The sequence below is a fragment of the Xenopus laevis genome, chromosome 6L (genome assembly GCF_017654675.1).
Source record: "Xenopus laevis strain J_2021 chromosome 6L, Xenopus_laevis_v10.1, whole genome shotgun sequence".
NCBI classification, from domain to species: domain Eukaryota; kingdom Metazoa; phylum Chordata; class Amphibia; order Anura; family Pipidae; genus Xenopus; species Xenopus laevis.
The window spans coordinates 116,324,089-116,343,344 of record NC_054381.1 but is presented as its reverse complement, the minus strand read 5'-3'; the positions used below and the strand labels follow the sequence as shown (position 1 = coordinate 116,343,344).

The window sequence follows — 19,256 nt, the reverse complement described above, 5'->3', positions numbered from 1 at the left end:
ATGCAGTATGCTTAACCCCAACTGTCATTGACTGTAGCGCTGTAGCAGGCGCCCGAAATCAGCAAGGGGATACTGCTGAATTGTCAAATAGAGGTAGAATTCTATTGTTTCTACCTGTGTATCTGACGATTCAGCTCTTAACGTTTGAAGTGAAAACATACGATCATTCCTGAGAGAAGATTATAATTGTAATGTATGGCCACCTTTTAGAGGGAGAAACCAGGAAAGGAATGCTGAGAGATCAACAAAGAGTCTTGAAGTTACAGGGATGAGTTAAAGAGCTGAATCTTTGTGAGGTGCTAATATAAATGCAGCAAATACACCTGCCAGGACTAGACCAGGACCTGGCAGGTAGGTTGGTTGGGTTGGTTGACGTCTCAAGATTATAGAGCATGATACTCAAGACTAAGACCAGAATAGAAAAGAGGGAATGGTTTATTCCATTACATGCAATAAAATCACGTATAATTGCATATATACAGTATGCTGCCTCATTGTCTAAGCTGGAAATAGGCCTTTCAATGAGCCTAAAAAGCTTTACCAGAGTTACAATGATATGCCGGATTTGCTGTTCAATACAGAGCCTTAACTGTTTGTTTTCTGTTTGTCTTGCAGTGTGTAGCTGCTTTTGCAGTGTCAGCGGTTGCTTCACAATGGGAGCGAACAGGGAAGCCATTCAACCCACTTCTTGGTGAAACATATGAATTAGTTCGGTAGGACATTGAAGCCACAAATGCAATGTGACAGACTTGCATTTTGTGTTAATATTACAAGTGCATTTTTTTTTTTTGCTCAAGTCTCCCATTTTTCATTTATGTTTCTCATCATATTACATGTTATATATATGTTCTCATGGTTATACAATTGGTACAGAATAAAGGCTTGATTCACTCTGTCTAGAAAAAAATTGATCCATGTATAATCTTGCATATGGATTTAAAATGCTTGCTATGATTCTTTTCTTTAGTGAGGATCTTGGATTCCGATTAATTTCAGAACAAGTTAGCCATCACCCTCCCATCAGTGCATTCCATGCTGAGGGGATAAACAATGACTTTGTGTTCCATGGGTCCATTTACCCTAAACTAAAGTTCTGGGGTAAGAGCGTGGAAGCTGAACCAAAAGGAATTATTACTCTGGAGCTTCTCAAGTGAGTCACAATGTCTTTCTGTTGTGGTGCAAAACCAGTCATTGCTAAGGATGAGGGCATTGTCATTGGACTGTATACCTTAAGAGTTGTTTGGATATTTTACGTTTGTTAATTATGTAGACTCCATTTCTATGAGCAACTTCAAAGTACCTTGAAACGATCAGAGTTGTTCTGAGTTCTGAAGGGCAGGAAAGCAGCTTGTGGGGTAATTTGTAACCTTGGAGAGAGGCTGTAGTCCAAGTAAGTGGAGAGAAGTGGCTGAAGTGTAGAAGATTGTGGTTTTTTTTTAATAAAAAAATCCTCTTTAAAGGAGAAGGAAAGCTACCAAAGCCATTTATTTCCAATAGATTAGCCACAATAGTGCAAGCTATAACACTATATTTATTCTGCAGAATACTTTACCATTCCTGAGTAAACAGCTCTAGAAGCTCTCTGTTTGTTTAGGATATTAGCTGCCATATTAGCTTGGTGTGACATCACTTCCTGCCTGAGTCTCTCCCTGCTCACTTATAGCTCTGGGCTCAGATTACAGTAGGGAGGGGGGGAGAAGGAGAGAGGAGCAACCTGAGCATGCTCAAACCCTAGCCCTGGAGGTTTAAGATGAAAGAAGGAAGGGTAATACAGAAGTCCATGTGTACACAATAGAAGGAAAGAAACGTGGTGTTTCTTTTGACAGACAACTCAGCAGCATTACTTTGAGGGATTACTGGTGTATTTATATAGATTTAGCTTACTTAATTGTAGCCTTTCCTTCTCCTTTAAGGACTCTGGGTACCACCTGCAGGTGCTGATGCCTGTAGTTGTGGTTGGCTGTTGGAAAATCTCCTTGTTTGGTTTCAGTGACAAGCCAGTTTAACAAAAGGGTAATGGAAAGTACTTTACAATCCAGGGATTGTCACACAGTCTTTTTCTGTTACGGACTTAAGTATAAAATTTAAGGGAGTCTGAAAGTTATTATTTACTGGGGTTCCAGTAAATGTTGGCCAGCCCCAGTGATCACTTGCCTAAAACCCCAGGCCGGTGCTCCCATTAGCAGAAAACTGCACCGATCCAGGGTCCTTCTGTACAAGTGCCACAGAGCCATCTACTTCTTCACACCTGGTGCACTTGCTCAGTAGAGTGAACAGTTGTACTTAAAGCAAAAAGCCAGCCTTTTCACTTTATTCGCGTGGTGCAACAGAGGAAAGAAGAAGTGAAAGAAATTAGTTGCTCCATGGTGATCACGCAAAAGGTATCCCATGTCGGTGCAGGGGTGTCAGGTAAACTTTTAATTTTAGTGGCGGTGTTTCACGAATCAGTTAATAGTGCTGCTCCAGCAGAATTCTGTACTGCAATCCGTTTTTCAAAAGAGCAAACAGATTTTTTTATATTTAATTTTGAAATCTGACATGGGGCTAGACATACTGTCAGTTTCCCAGGTGCCCCTGGTCATGTGGTTTCAGTCACTCTTTACTGCTGCACTTCAAGTTGGAGTGATATCACCCTCCCCCACCCAGCAGCCTATCAGCAGAACAAATGGAAAGGTAATCAGATAACCGCTCCCTGGTAGATATAATAACTGCACTCGTTAGTAAAAATCCAGGTCCCACTTCGACACATTCAGTTACACGGAGTAGGAGAAACCATAGCCTGTCAGAAAGCAGTTCCGTTGTGCAGCATTGGCTCTTTCTGAAAGCACATGACCAGGCAAAATGACCTGAGATGGCTGCCTACATACCAATATTACAACACAAAAATACATTTGTTGTATTAGAAATTTTATATTGTAGAGTGAATTATTTACATTGTAAACAGTGTAATTTAGAAATAAAAACTACACCATAAAAATCGTGACAGAATTTCTTTAACTTTCCTTCTTTAACATGGGACGTTTTGATCATTACTCTAATGAAGCCAAATATATTGTCAGTCACAAATCTTCACAGTTGATCTATGGAAAACGCACTGCGTTAGACACATATTAACAAAATATGGGCTAAAGTGCTTGGCTTCTTGTAAGAATTGGAATAAATGTATGTAAAATATGCAGTAATAGTAACGGTAAATATTATTATACCGCAATTCTTTATATTTTTGTTTTCAGACATAAGGAATCCTACACATGGACAAATCCTACTTGCTGCGTACATAATATAATAGTGGGCAAACTGTGGATAGAGCAATATGGCAACATGGAGATAACCAATCACAAGTAAGTGCCAAGGGGATGGATACTTGTCTCTTTTGTTAGGCTTGAATTTCTTCAGAAGTAAAATTTAAATCTTTTTTTTTTTTCCAGAACTGGGGAAAAGTGCATCTTAAACTTTAAGCCATCGAGGCTTTTTGATAAAGAACTGCACAAAGTAGAAGGCTACATTCAAGATAAAAGGTAACGTTATTTATACATGTATAAATAGTAATTATAGTGGAATCAACCTCTGTGTAGATGTGAAGTGTTGTTGGCACATCGGAAATCAAACTGATGAAACTAGAATATTTTTCTTGATATACTGAAGAGAAACAAACATTACTTGTAATCCCAACACTGCCGAGGCATTACATGCTTTCCTGTTGTTACTGTGCCTTGAATTATAAGGGAATTTAGCGAAGCATTTAGCAGTGACCACTAGGTGTAGTAGTGTTGCCACAGGATAGGCAACACACTTCTTGGGCGGACACTATCACTGAAGAAAAATGGGTGTATTCCATGCATATTCAATAGATGAATCTCTTACAAGTGTGATAATGATTTGAAGCATCTGTTTTCTCAGAGAGGCTCTCTATTCCTTAATTCAGTTATTCTGCTCAGATGAACACATGAGCTGGAATATGCACTTTTATCATCCAACATCATTGGTGCTTTTGATTACTTTTTTTCCAGCAAAAAGAAGCTGTGTGCTTTGTATGGGAAGTGGACAGAATGCCTGTATACTACAGATCCAGCTAGATTTGATGCATTTAAAAAGAGTGACAAGAAGGAAGTAGAAGAAAAAAAGAATTCTAAACAGGTAACTGTTCTTACTGCTCCCAATCTGATTTGAGAGTTATATGAGGTCGGTGTGCATGTTGGGCAAAAATGATTTCCTTTTTCTCTGTAATATTAAAACAGTACATTGTACTTGATCCAAACTAAGATATAATTGATCCTTATTGGAGGCAAAAACAGCCTGTTGGGTTTATTTGATGATTACATGATTTCCTAGTAGAATTAAGGTATGAAGATCCAAATTATGGAAAGTTCTGTTATCTGGAAAACCCCAGGTCCCGAGCATCCTGGATAACAGGTCCCATACCTGTACTATATGCTATTTTCCCACCATAATTCAATTTGGCCCCACAGTACAGCAAGGTGGGATGCACTTTACATGTTTCAGAATTACAGTGCTGTCACCAGAGGACCCCAGTGACTGGTACCTAGGAATTTGGGACCCAACATAACTAAATCCTTTGTAACCTTTCTGTATCTTATAATAAGGAAATGCAAACTATTGCAAGCAAATTGAATAAGCCCCCCGACCCCAGACCTGTAAATATCTATGATAAGTATAAACCATTATATTAAACACCCTGGCAGTAATGTTGGATAAACTTAACAGGAAAAGGTGGTTTGGGGCAGAGCTTATTAATATTAATTTTATTGATCCGTACATTGACTATATTGTCTCCAAGAGGATGCTATGAAATCTATAGCCTCTGTTCATTCCTATAAATTAAGTGAATCGGCTTTGCACAGGCTAAATAATGGCACAATACCTTGAAACTGATGCTATTTGTGACATTGAGAGGCTGTCTTAATCCTTGAAAGGGTATCAAAATAAGTACCTTAGGATATATGAGGATATCCGAGGATGGACCGGAGTATATTTATAATTACCTGTGAGAGGATCATAAGAATCCACAAATATGTTTCAGGCCCTGATATATTACAGTAAAATAATATTGAAGCAGTGTTGAGCTTTTATTATGCCTTTAGGGCTTCTAAAATAAAGATAATTGTATGAATATGTTCATATGGTTATATTATAACTGCCTATAAATCAATCAGGAGGGGTGGCATGTAGGCATCCATCTGCCTGTCCTTTATCTTGTGCCCCATTCAGTTGTGCAAGGTGGGGGAGGTAGGAGGAGTAACCTGCATCACACCCATAAGGACATGCATTGGTTGTGGTTCCTGATGACTGGATTTTTGATCCAAAGTTCACAGCAGAGAGCAACAGAGCCCTGTGAGCAAGTGCTACTTAGATGATCACTCTTACACTTGGGCCCAGAGGGGCAGTAAATGACCCCTAAGCAGGGCCGGACTGGGAGTAAAAAGCAGCCCAGGCAAAAAAATTAAAGCAGCCCACACGTAAATGCATGCTGGTGTTTTACAAATACACACATATATTTTATATATGTATATATAAAATATGGAGATAATTTATTGATTGTGCACCCAAGCAAATGAACACTTTATTCAAGAGTGCCGGCCCTACGTTGGTTACAGTAGGGGGTTCATTATCCCTTATAATACATAAGTGTATTTTTTACCCTTGCCCAAAAGCTTTATATTTCCCCACTTTTACATGTTGCTTCTTCTGCTAAGCTCTTAATCTCCACCCCAACCCTACCAAGCCCACAGAGCAATACAGCAGGTAGAAAGACAAGTAGAAGGCAGCACCAGTGGTTTGCCAGCTTGAAATGATTGTTTCCTAAGTCAGCACCTCACAGTCAATAAGGAAGGTTTTTGCCTTCCTCTGGATCAACTAGCAGTTAGGTAGGTTAGGCTACTGTTCAGCAATACTAATGAAAGAAAACATATAAATACTCACTAGGTCAAATACCATTCTTCGTTTAATCTCTGCATTTGTCATTATTCTTGATTTGCCTCCCACTCGTCTCCCTTTTTTTTCGTCCCTTCTCACCTGTCTGCCCCACATTGATTAAGTTTATGATTTCCCTGCTCTGTCTTTAAACTAAACACTGCATTCTGTTTGGCAGCCTCTCCTATTTTCCTTTTCAATCTCTTTTATTTCTATTATTTTGCTTGCAAATGGTTAAAAGCTATTTTAAAAAAAATATTTTTTAAAATTGATATTTATTAGCACTGGCACCTTAATTGTTTGATGATCTAAAATTAATTCATAGTTAATTGATTGTATATTGAATGCACTTTAATTAATGAACTACAAATTGATTAAATGAATTCATAAATTAATTGATGGTTTTTATCGATAAATTAATTGGTCGCTAAGTTAGTATTGAATCGATTACACTAAACACGAAACACTGATTGGTGCACCTCAAGGGTACTGTATAATTTTAAATTCATTTTAGAATAAAAGATAGTGTGGGGTACTGTTTGCTCTTTGTTAGCCTCTACTTTTCTGTAAATATAATTCCAAAATCATAAACTCCCCCTCATCATAAACATAAAGTTTACAGCCGGCTCTTACAATAATTTATAACTCGGCTTCAGTGCAGCATGGATGTTCAGTCAGTGGGGGGCTTCAAATTCTTCTGTCACCGCTGATCACTTCCTTCTAGGTCACAGGGGTCAGACTTCTGCTGCGTGCCTGCTTGCATCTATCTCTTTCACAGGATAACAGAAGTCAGTGTCAGGAGCATGAATAGATCAGCAATGACAGGGAGTTCCGAAACGTTCACAGGCACTGGTAGGACTGCAAACGGGAGGGGGGGGAAAGAAAGTAAAAGCTCCTACCGTCCGTGGTACGGGCTGAAAGATAAGTTAATTAGCTGTCCCACCGTGCCGTGTACGTTGGTGTGAGTGATTACTAGCTGGCAAGTGCAGCGAGCACCGCATCTAATTAGGCAGCGGGCGGCCCACTAGAATGCAGGGTAGAGCGGCCCCTCGGGCATTTGCCCGAACTGATACATTATCAGTCCGGGCCTGCCCCTAAGGTCATTCCTTGAGTTACTGTAAAAAAAATCCCCTTTTCTAAAGATTGTAGAATTCTCAACCTGAAGAGTTTGCACAGGAAGATGTATTAGTAGCTTTGATGCCTTTTTAGCAAAGAAGAAAATACAAGAGTCAGGATCAGCCTTGAATACTATGAAACTCAGAGTTAGTGAAACTCAAAGAGGAACTATTGTGAAGATGAAAATTTAATATAAGCTCCAGCATACTGAAATAAGAAACTTTCTAAATGCAATTAATTAAAAATCCTGTACCGTTTCTGAAATAAAAAAGTTTAGTAAAAGTTTATGTTCACTATCCCTCTCTCAGCATCTGTTTCTCTTCATTCAGGAGTTGGGTGTCAGATGAATGATCCAATATATCTTATAGGGGGGCTCCTTTTGCCTAGAAGATGTATTAGAGCTCACTCTATTAAAATCACCAGACATCATGTCTCTCTACATGCAGAATTTGTGCAAAAGGCAGTTACTTTATTAGATTTTGTTTTTACTGGAATCAGTTCTTTATTTTTAACAATTGTTTTTTATTAAAGTTTGTGCATTTACAGACAACTTCGTTTCTCAATAAACATGTGGACAATACAGGTGTATCATTCCATTTTTTAACATACAATTTGCATATGAGAAATAGGACCTCTACATTATATAATCATACTGAATAAATTGAAGTCGTCCTTATGCACCCGGGTTGGTCTTATTCATAAACAATTATGTCTTGCCCGCATGTTATTAGTAATGTGCACTTTTATAACAGCCTAATACTATCCTAAACTACCTAAACAATAGTTGTATCTTCTCCCGAAAGCGTCTAATCTGTTAAATACACCGAAAAAGTCCATCGTCCAATGGTTATTTAGTATGCATCTCAGATGGGCCCATCCCCAGTCTGGTCTTCCTGTTGTACAGAAGGAAGGTATTTGTCCACCCAAACACTCCAAATATCAAAACTGGATGGGCAACCCCTTTGAAGATACGTTAGCTTATATAATGGAATGTTATTATTTACCATTGCTATCCAGTGGTCTGTGGTAAGTGTCGCTGCCGATTTCCAATGTATGGCCACTAGTTTTCTTGCATAGAGGAATAAGGCAGACAGCAGGCTTCGAGTTTTCCGTGCCTGGGATATAATTTCGATCTGATTCAGCAAAATAACAATTGGATCTGCCTGAATGGGTAGGGAGGAAATGTCTGTGCACTCCTCTAGAACCCCCTTCCAAAATCTTTGTATATGACAGCATGACCACACCATATGTAAAAAAGTAGCTGGCGTATGAATGCATTTTGGGCACACATCTTGAATTGTAGGGTTTATTTGATGTAGCCTATGCGGGTTAAGGTATGTCCTATGTAAATATCAAAATTGCACCATTCTATCCCTTATACTTATTAGCGAGTCATATACTGATTCCAAGGTTTCTTCCCATATATCCGGTGTTAGAGAGGGGACATCAATGACCCATTTCGCATATAATTTGGGAAGTATTGGTGATGGGGGTAAACTGATCAATTTATAGAATTGGGACATAGGTTTCCGCAATCCAGGGGTACGCGTGTATTCATCCAGTTTGGTAGGACTTGTTTCAATACTCGCAAACGGTAGTTGAGCCGAAATGGCATGTCGGAATTGCAGATATCTAAATAACATGTGATTCGGTAGGTTGAATTTAGTTTTGAGCTCATCAAACATTAGTAGATTACCCTGTTCAAATATGTCCCCTATATATTTTATACTGTGCTTAGCCCATAGATGGGTATATATATTTATTTTATACTGTGCTTAGCCCAAGGATGGCTTTAAGATGCGGAAGTTTTGGGTTAAACCACAGCGGAGAAAATTGAGAACAGTCGTTTTGGTCTCTATGGAAGTATTTTTGAGTTAGTTTCCAGTCAGTCACTGTAGCCTTCATGAGTGGAGTGATGTCAGTATTTACCCCGACTCCTCTATATAGTACATTTTTGAGGGCTTCAGAGGACCCCAATAAGTGTGTTTCTAATATGGTAGCTGTGTTTGAGCCTAACAGGGAAGCCACCACCATGCTGTCACCATTTTGGCAGCCAAATAATACATGTGAATTTTGGGGGCTGCTAAGCCACCTGCATCTATTGGGAGTTTGACGGTAGTCAAAGAGACTCTAGGCGTAGTGTTTGCCCAGTATAGTGTTGAGAGAAGTGAATCTATTTTTTTGAATATGGATGTCGGGATAGCAATCGGGGCTTGACGAAATACATAGGTAAATCGTGGCAATAGGTGCATTTTAAAAATATTTATTTTTCCCAGCACTGTTAGCGGCATCTGTGTCCATGTTTTAAGCTAAGTTTAAGGGCTAAGTTAAGTTCTATGAATTTACTGAGATGCTTATGTATTATTATACCTAAGTATTTAAATGTATCTGTCCATTCCATGTTGATCTGAAGACGTGCACGATCTGGGGGAACCTGATCTATCGTGAAAATCACCGACTTAGCCCAGTTTATTTTTAATCTCGAGTAGATTGTATGGACATTAATTAGGTCTAGGGCTTTTGTGAGAGATGCATACGGGTTTTCAAGAAAAAGCAGAGTTTCGTCTGCGTACATAGCAATTTTTTCCATGTGAGGGCCTACCTTCAGGCCATTTACATAGTCTTTAACCAGTATAGCAAGGGGCTCCATTGCCAGGGCAAATAGCAAAGGGGAGAGGGGGCACGACCCAGAAATGTTTTGGTTAGTTTTGACTTTGGCAGAGGGTTTACTATATAGAGCTTGCACCCACATTAAGAAGTTATCACCCATTCCCATCTGCTGAAGGACTTCCCACAGATATTCCCACTCCACCGAATCAAACGCTTTTTCGTTATCCAATGCTACCACCACCCTGTTATCTGCATTGGAATGATTAGCAGTAATATTGGTATAGAGACGCCTTAAATTAATATCGGTGGAGCGGCCTGTTATAAAACCTGCCTGGTCAGATGAGATTAAGTTGTGTATGACTTGGTTAAGTTGCTTAGATAGAATTTCTGCTAATATTTTGGCGTCCACGTTTATGAGGGAAATGGGCCTATACGATGAGCATTGTAATGGGTCCTTCCCCGGCTTAAGAAGAAGGGTAATCAAAGCTTCGCCCATGGAACTCAGCAAGGCACCCCCTCCAAGTTAGCATTGTACAGTGATTTTAACCTACTGTAGGTCTTACAACTGCACCGTGTACCCCATACCACTCTGACAGTAGACCATCTAATCCAGGTGTTTTCCCCAGAGGTAGAGCTGATATGGCTTCTAGGATTTCTTGATCAGTAATTGGTAAGTTCAAAAATTCCTGGTCCAGGGGTTCTAACCGGGGTAAAGGTATTTTTTCCATATATTCTGTAATGGCCTGTTTGTTGACTGTAAGTTTGGAGGAGTACAATTGCTTATAATTCAATGCAAACACTTTGTTTATTTTATCTGGGGAGGTAACCAAGGTTTCATGGGTGTCCATAATTGCCGGGAAAGTGATACTGGCCCGGTCTGATTTAGTTAAAAGAGCCAACAATTTGCCATTTTTTTCCCCTGTAGCGAACAGGTTTGCCCTATGGTATAGGAATTGTTTATTAACAGTATCTGTTTGTGCTAATGTATATTTTTGCCTCAGGGTTTGGAAATCAAGCAAAGTTTCTGGGGAGGGGTCTTGAGTGAAAGAACCCTCTGCTTGAGTCATTGTATTGCTTGATATGAGAAATGTATTGCCCCCTGGAATAAGCTTTCAGTCAGTCCCATACTATCTGGGGGGGATGTCGTACCTTCATTTATTTCTATATAGACCAGTAGGTCTTTGTTTATAGGTTCTGTTATTTTGAGTTGCTTGGTCCAAAACTGACTGAGCTTCCAGATTCTATTAATGGGGGAGGTAAGGACTGTAAGTTGCAACAGGATTAGGGCATGATCCAATATACCCCCTGGTAAGATTTCTACCCTGTCCAGTTGACTAGACAGTTCAGGATTGCCAAATGCCAAGTCAATTCTAGACATGGTACTATGGGAGGCTGAAAAGCAGGTAAATTTGTGTGGCCTGGATTCTTGGATCACCATAGATCTGTCAGGGCAAATGTAGTCGCCCAAGTAGCTAGTGCTAAAGAGGGGTGAGAACTAGGTTTCAATCTAGATCTTCACGCATAACCGAGTTAAAGTCCCCCATCAGCAAAAGCGGAGCAAGGGGGAGTGTGGCAACCTTTTCCATAATATGGAACAGTAAAGTGTTCGAAAAACGGAGGGGGAACATACACATTAACATAGAGCTTGTAATATAACATTCAAAGTAGAAATAAATATTGCCCTTCCTTATCCATTATGATTTTACTCACACAGCATACACAAGATTTAGCAATTATTATAGAGGCTCACCTAGAATAAGAATGGGTTGAATGGTATGCTGTTGCCAGCCATGGTCATTTGAGCGATTGCAAAATTTGTTGATCAGCATGAGTTTCATGCAACAAGATAATATGTGGCTTGTGTTGCCTTATAGAGTTAAAGTCCAAACGTCTTTTAACCGGGTCTCGCAGGCCCCTGGCGTTCCAGGAGAAAACATTTAGCCATAACTGGTACAGGATAACATGGACTGAGCCTGAGGTGGTTCCTCGTTTAGCTGACATTGGGTGATTAATTCGGTATACCGTAGTTGAATTTGTAAATCCTCTCGGTGTGGTAGTAGTTCAATATATATAACAAAACTTTCCCTTGTCCCCCACCCCACCTGGCCACCCCATTTGTGATCAGGTATATACCCTGAACTTAACAACAATTTGGTTAACCAAGGCATGTGATCAAGAGCTTCTGTAGTCCCTTTGAATCTTCCGCCCGAGCCGAATGATTTGTAATCCAGGTGCGAGAATTCGTAGAGTTAACTGTCATCAGTCGCTCCTCCGGGAATCATATGTAACGAGTCTAGCTGTTTCCAATAGTCTGTTGGCTGAGTCTGCCCTTGAGGTGGGCCATTTCGTTGAAGGTGGGCCCTCGGGTAGTCCCTCCAGCCAAGCATGCACCTCCTCCGGGTTACTAAAGAAGGCTACTTGGTTATTGTTGACCACCCGCAATTTAGCTGGGAATATCATAGCATACGTGATTCGCTTTTTTCGTAGCACATCCTTAGCAGAGGTGAATTTTTGGCGTTGTTTGCGCAAAAGTCCGGGTAAATGGAAATTCTGTGGTTTTCAAGTAGGATATTTCCGGCATTTCTGGCTGCATCTAGTGCAAATATATTTATCAAAAGCCTTGCCACTATAGGACGAGGTGGAGCCCCAGGAGGGGGAGCCTGCCCCGGGACCCTATGTGCCCGCTCTATAACAAATGTCGGCGTAAAGGATTCTTTGCCAAATTCCTTTGCAAGCCATTGCTCCAGAAAAAGTTCCATATTTGTCCCCTCTACTTTCTCCAGCATACCGACAATCCTAATATTGTTACGGCGACGGCGTAGTCTATTTTCTAGGTCGTCCACCCAAAACTCAAGTGCGGTAATTTGGTGGTTCACTTGATCCATTTGTTTAGGTATGGGATGAACTGTGTCTTCTATATCTGAGATACGGCGTTCGATTTCAGCGGTTCCCGTATTTTTTGCATGTCGTGTTTAAGTAGTGTAAAACTGGTGCTTAATTCCTCTAATTTCTGCACTACTGTGGAGTGGTTTTGCTACATTAGTTGTATTACCGCCGTTAATGTGGGTCGAAGCCTGTCCGGCTGCTGGCTCGTGGGTGTCAGTACTGTGCAAAGGTGACATTGTTTCACTGTGTGGGGACTGAGGGGATCGTGCAAAATTCCTCCGTTTTGAAACGGCTTGGCTCTGTTTGGTTATAGTGGATGCCTCCGATGGTGCTGACGCAGGTCTCATGGTGTCGCCATCTTGTGAATCACTCCCGTCTAGGTCCACGGTGACAGGCTTGCTGGAATTGCCCCTGGGTCTCCTCACTGTGGTTTTTAGCACTGCCTGGCCTTTTTGCATCGTGTTGATGATACCGGATTCTGCCGTTAATGCTCGTTTTCAGGTAGTTATCAGGGTATTTGTCCCGGAGCTCCCGCTGGTGCATGCTATCCGGCTCGCATGCAGGCCACGCCCCCGGAATCAGTTATTTGAGTGAGCTCTAATACATCTGCTAGGAAAGAAAGCCCCCCTATAAGGATATATTATCAGTGTCTATCTGACACCCAACTACTGCATGAAGAGAGAATGAAGAGAAACAGATGCTGAGAGGGGAATAGGGAATATAAACTTGATCATTTCAGAAACAATGCAGAATTTTTAATTGAGTGTATTTAGAAAATTTCGTATTTCAGTCTGAGGAAGCTTATATTGAATTTTCATTTTCACGATAGTTCCCCTTTAAGCACTTGCCTGCTGCAGATTCTACAGCACTGGCTGTTGTGTATCTAACTGCTGACACCAAAGAAATTATGTTCCATTTAATCTATGACATGTCATGTTTACTGGCAACAGACAGTGCTACACGATCAATGAAGGCCAGCAGGGAAAGTGTTAAACCACAAAAAGGTGCATTGAAAATGTTCAGAGACATAATCACTCCGCATCCGTTTTCATCAAGCCATGCATATTGTGTATGTGGGTGTTGCACTATGTTGTTATACCATCAAACTTTCATGTAAATCAATTTCACAGGCTGGAAGTACAGAGGAACCAGATGAGATGCCATTACCTGATTCAGAAAGTGTACAGGTTATTCCAGGCAGCACACAGCTGTGGAGAATAGAACCTAGACCTTCCAATTCTGCACAGGTCAGCCATATGCTTAGTGAATATAATGTATGGAATATGTATTACACACTCCGCAGTGTTAAAGGGCATGTAAAGTCTAAAGTAGAATACAGCTAGACATGCTGTATTTTGTATACTAAATATAAACATGAACTTACTGCACCACAAGCCTAATCAAACAAATAATTTATGCTTTCAAAGTTGGCTACAGGGGGTCACCATCTTGTAACTTTGTTAAAAATCTTTGCAAGACCAAGACTAAGTGCACATGCTCAGTGTGGTCTGGGCTGCTCAGTAGTTAGGGACCATCTGACAATTCCTATCCACAGCAGTAAATGAAGGGAGAATTTCACTGCATACAGTCAGGTTTCTTATAAAAATGGTACACATTTTTTAATTAAAGTATATTGGAGATAGGTTCCTTTTTCATTAAAGAAAGTAAAATGGGATTTTATTTTTTTGCCTTTACATGCCCTTTAAATGCGCACCATCAGTGCTATGGGGAAATTGCTGCTGCTTTCCATCTTCTCTAGATAAAATGGCAGCCCTGCTATAATGGCTCCTAATTGTCATTACTTATTTCTTTTAACTCTTTCAGATGTACAACTTTACCAACTTTGCACTAGCCTTAAATGAGTTTGATAAGGATATGGAAGGCGTAATCCCGAAAACAGACTGTAGGCTGCGTCCAGATGTAAGAGCTATGGAAAATGGAGAAATTGGTAATATACAGAGCTGTGTTGTGATTTTAACTAGTACTCTTGTAAGCTCCAAAGAAATATAATTGTAGGGGGAGAAGGGATCCTACAACTAACTTTTACTTTGATTGAGACACTGATATGTTGATACAATTTGCTGTTTTTTGTGTTATTAGCCATTTTTTTCTGCTGTTAATTTTGTTTATATGACCAGTAGGCAACATATGAATGCTTGATGTTTTAAAATAACTTTATCTTCCTAGGCACATCCTCATCTAGTCTGTCATTCAAGCCACTGATGCATTTGGGGTCAGTAGGACTCCTTATGACTTTGAAAGCCATTAGACATCACTATTCTTGCAGTTCCTTTTGCTCTAAGGATTATTGAGTTGTGTAGTTATGCAATACAGAAAGGGTCCATGCCATACAGAAAGTGCCAAATGCAGCCTCAAATACCAGTTTCTTATGTAGATGGGGAAAAAAGTCACTGATAGTATAATAAACAAAGGAAAATCCATTAAGATTCAATGAAAATGTCGACGTATTCTTTATATTTATTCATTGTATTATGTGTCTACTATTTTAGAATCTTGTAATATTCGCTGAGTGTTACTTTAAGGTTTGGTAGTTTGGTTGTATGATTGGTGTAACTCATTAATCTCTTGAACAATCACCTACTGTTTTATAACTGAATGAGCTTCACTGTTCAGCCTTCATCTTTTGTCAACATTTCTGCTTGTTTAACTTGGAAAAACAATAAAAATCATTAAAACGTAAAAGCTATTACATATCCCTTTATTTAATTTTTGACTACGTGTGCTTGTGTTTGATTTTAGACTCAGCCAGCGAGGAAAAGAAAAGATTAGAAGAGAAGCAAAGAGCTGCCCGGAAGAGCCGTTCCAAAACTGACGAGGAATGGAAAACCAGGTGTGTGCACAAAGTCCAGAGCCTTCAAATGAATTCTCACAAAGTATAGAACGAAATATACTGCAAACCCTTTGGGGACTGCTTTACCCTTGAAAATGCAATTTTAAACCAAGTTTCATCCCCCAAAGCAGTGGGTTGTCGCACTTCTGCTTCGATTAGAATTTTTGAGCATGATTGTCAGGAAGGCTTTAATCTGACTCATTTGTAAATGATCCAGTTCCACCAAACATGATAGAGCCTATTGTTAGTGGGCTTGCAGATTTATTTAACAGGACCCCCCCTCCTATCCTAAAAGAAAACACAGTATAACGTCAAATATGTTCATATGTTCTGCTGCTCGGACGTACCATGGATATCGGTTTACTCAGTGAACAGACAGGTTTGGAAATATAATCAGCCAGTTCACCATATTGGCCACTTTATGGAGCTTCAGCAGATGAAGTTAAAAAAAAGCTGCAAAGTCTCTTAATTTTCTGCTCTTTTTGTTTTTGGCTTTAATGAACAGAACTATAGAAATTTGCCCATGTCATGTATAGCCCATTGCATGATATTCACCATTTTGGATTACCGTATCGTATAGGATTGTGTGTATGGCCATTCTTACACAGAATGTACAATCTTGCAAAATGCCAAATTATTTTAATAACTTAAATCCAGACCCCCCCCCCTCTGCCCCCTCTAAAGAGCAACAGCTCAATAACCAACTGCTTTCACTAAAACACGGTGGGGGGTCATTTATTAATACTGGGCAAATCTGCCCATGGGCAGTAACCAATCAAATTGGGGCATTCATTGTTCTACTTGCAACTGGTAATTGGTAACTGCCCTTGGGCTAATTTGCCCAGTGTTGATAAATGAGCCCAAATGTCACAATACCAATTCTGAGCAATTAGAATTTGTAGAGTTGTAGCTTTGTAGTGCCAGTCTACTCCACTTAATAATTGTCCATGTGTCGCAGGAACAGTTTAATGTTGTGGTTGAAACACACCAGCCTGTGAGACTGCACTGAGCTACTTCAGCAAGAGGGGAGGTGCAAGTATTTCAGGAGATGCTTGAATATCAGCCCCTTCCATTCATATCCCCAGAACCCTAAGTCTAATTCTCCACCTTCTATGCGTCGGCTTCTGAATCACAGGCCTAGAATTACTCGTATGTCCTACCTTTTAAATCAAATTGTAGCTCTAATGCCCAACAAAACTTCTTTCCTAATGCCTAAACCTTCCTCCTTTTTATTTCATGTAACTGAGATTGAACTTTCTAACATGACAAGAGCATGGAGTTATAGAATCTCTACTACATATTCTCTACAACATCAGTATATATTAGGGCTGAATCCCTGAATCCTTCATGAAAGATTTGACCGAATCCAAATCCTAATTTGCATATGCAAATTAGGGAAGGGGAAAAGTGTAAAAAAAAATAGTTTTCACTAGTTTTGTGGCAAAAAGTTACATAATTTCCCTTCCTGCCCCTAATTTAATTTGCATTTTGAAATTAGGATTTGGATTCAGTTCAGCCAGGCACAAAGATTCAGCTGTATCTGAATCCCGCCTAAAAAAAAAAAGCCGGATCCTGGCCAATATATATATATATATATATATATATATATATATATATATATATATATATATATATATATATATCCATTCTATAAAGTAACCTCTGCAGCTTGCGGGGTAACAAGCTTGTTTTCATGAAAAGGTGTGCAAAGTTAGCGTCTCTATTTCTGATCATTATTTGTGTTTGTCATTTCATTCAACAGATGGTTCCACCAAGGCCCCAACCCCTACAATGGTTCCCAGGATTGGCTTTACTCTGGAAACTACTGGGACAGGAACTACTCCAACCTGCCAGATATTTATTGAAACTGCCGCACAGGAGCGACAGACGTATTTCCAACTGTATCCAATGTAGATTTGTGTGTTTGACTCTTCCAAAAATGCACCTTTATAGCACTCTAATGCTAGCCTTTAATATAAGCATTCCAACCGGATTAGTGGACGTTTTTGTAAGAAAGAGCCAGCCAAGCAATATTTCTGGGGTTCTAGTGATGGTGGGAGGTTGAGCTTGGAACTTTTGCTGGCAGTGAAATGGTATGATCCAGAGAAGGGGCATCACTCTCTCAGGTGCTCTTGTCGCTGGTTATACTGAAGGCTTGATATATTTTTGAGAAATACTAAGCACAATTAATATGCAGGATGTGAATAAGGGCAGGGATTTCATTGCAATCTTTATGAAGATCATGAGCCCATTGTTTTATCAAGACCAGCCTTGTTTTTATTCCTTTAATCATGGGGTTTACATTACTATTTTGTCTCCGAGTTCTAGTTATCGTATCGACACTTATTTCTAGGGATAAAATCTTCTATACGTGATATGAAAGCTTAGATGTTGTTAATACTATATAGGACAAAGTTGGCAAAAAACCTTACGGGAACCACCGATTTTCTGAAAGATATTTACTCTGCGTTGTCACTTTTCATATAGTAGCTGATAACTTCATATGTGGTGCTTATGTGTAATAAGATGAAGCTGGATTGGAAACCTTTGCTTAAACCTAAATACGTTATTGTTATGCAGCACAGAGACGCTGTATAATGACAACCGTATAAGGGATAATCCCCCTCCCTGTGGGACGTTCCGCTTGCACCAAAACCCAATGACGGTGCCGCAGTAAAGACTGTGAGCATCTGAAACTGAACATCTCTCACTGATATACAACATGGATTCCACGTGTGTTTATATCTGTATCCCTCTCTTACTCCAGGTGCCTGTTCTAGATTTGCACCATGGAAGAGCAGTAGAACTGAGAATTCTAATAATTGTTTAGCATATAATAAAATAACCTTAATTTATCAAGTGCTGCTAAATAAAAGCATTTAAAAAGCTCTGAAAACATGTGGGCTGGATTCATTCCTTATATTTCTGTGTTTCTAACTTTGTTTTGTTAAAATAACGAGGAACAAACAAACAGACATGCAAATGACCTTCAGTTACCCATTAGTGATGTGCAGGCGGGTCAGGTGCATTCAGGCCAATCTCTGCACACTATTTGCAGGTTGTGGGCGGGTTGAACTCTTCTGCTGCTCTCCCCACCCCCCCAACCGGTTCCAGGTGGGTCAGGGTTGGACTCGCACATCACTATTAGCCATATACATAATTCTAAAAACCATGGAGGAGCGCTCTTTAAAGGAACAGTTCAGTATAAAACTAAAAACTGGGTAAATAGGCTGTGCAAAATAAAAAAATGTTTCTAATAAAGTTAGTTAGGCAAAAATGTAATGTAGAAAGGCTGGAGTGACAATGTCTAACATAATAACCAAAACACTACTTCCTGCTTTTCAGCTGTCTTAACTCTTGAGTTAGTCAGCGACTTTAAAAGGGGCCACATGGGACAAAACTGTTCAGTGAGTTTGCAATTGATCCACGGCATTCAGCAGCAACAGTTATGACCCATATGACCCCTCCTCAAGTCACTGATTGGTTACTGCCTGGTAATCAATCAGTGGAAACCAAGAGAGCTGCAAAGCAGGAAGTAGTGTTCTGACTATTATGTTAGACATCCAGTCATTATAGATTACATTTTTGGATAACTAACTATATTAGAAACATTTCTTATTTTGCACAGCCCATCTATTTAACCAATTTTTATTTATACAGTATACTGAACTGTTTCTTTAAACATATATAGCATCTTGCCTGGATGCTGGTAAATGGAATGACATGGTACAACAATTGACTTTTTAGACTTGTTACCTGTAACAGAACCAGCTGGAGCTGCTTTCATCTTTTTCCTTCAGTTCAGCATAAGACAAAAAAGGCAGCAGGACAATGGTGTCTATTCATTGGCTCCATAAGGAGG

The 19,256-nt window shown here is 39.8% G+C and overlaps 1 protein-coding gene across 7 annotated transcripts in view; it reads left to right on the top strand.

Annotated features, from left to right (window-relative positions):
* The window catches only part of osbpl1a.L (oxysterol binding protein like 1A L homeolog), an 86,741-nt gene extending 68,451 nt beyond the window's left edge, over positions 1-18,290 (top strand). For all 7 annotated transcript variants that reach the window (XM_018267950.2, XM_018267949.2, XM_018267946.2 and 4 more), the window contains 9 exons: positions 616-713; positions 968-1,150; positions 3,234-3,341; positions 3,429-3,518; positions 4,011-4,137; positions 13,674-13,790; positions 14,368-14,491; positions 15,304-15,394; positions 17,157-18,290. In XM_018267950.2, coding sequence (XP_018123439.1) covers positions 616-713; positions 968-1,150; positions 3,234-3,341; positions 3,429-3,518; positions 4,011-4,137; positions 13,674-13,790; positions 14,368-14,491; positions 15,304-15,394; positions 17,157-17,259 — 1,041 coding nt within the window. In that variant the 3' untranslated portion in view covers positions 17,260-18,290. The remainder of the gene's footprint in view (positions 1-615; positions 714-967; positions 1,151-3,233; positions 3,342-3,428; positions 3,519-4,010; positions 4,138-13,673; positions 13,791-14,367; positions 14,492-15,303; positions 15,395-17,156) is intronic.
* The last annotated feature ends 966 nt before the right edge of the window (positions 18,291-19,256 follow it).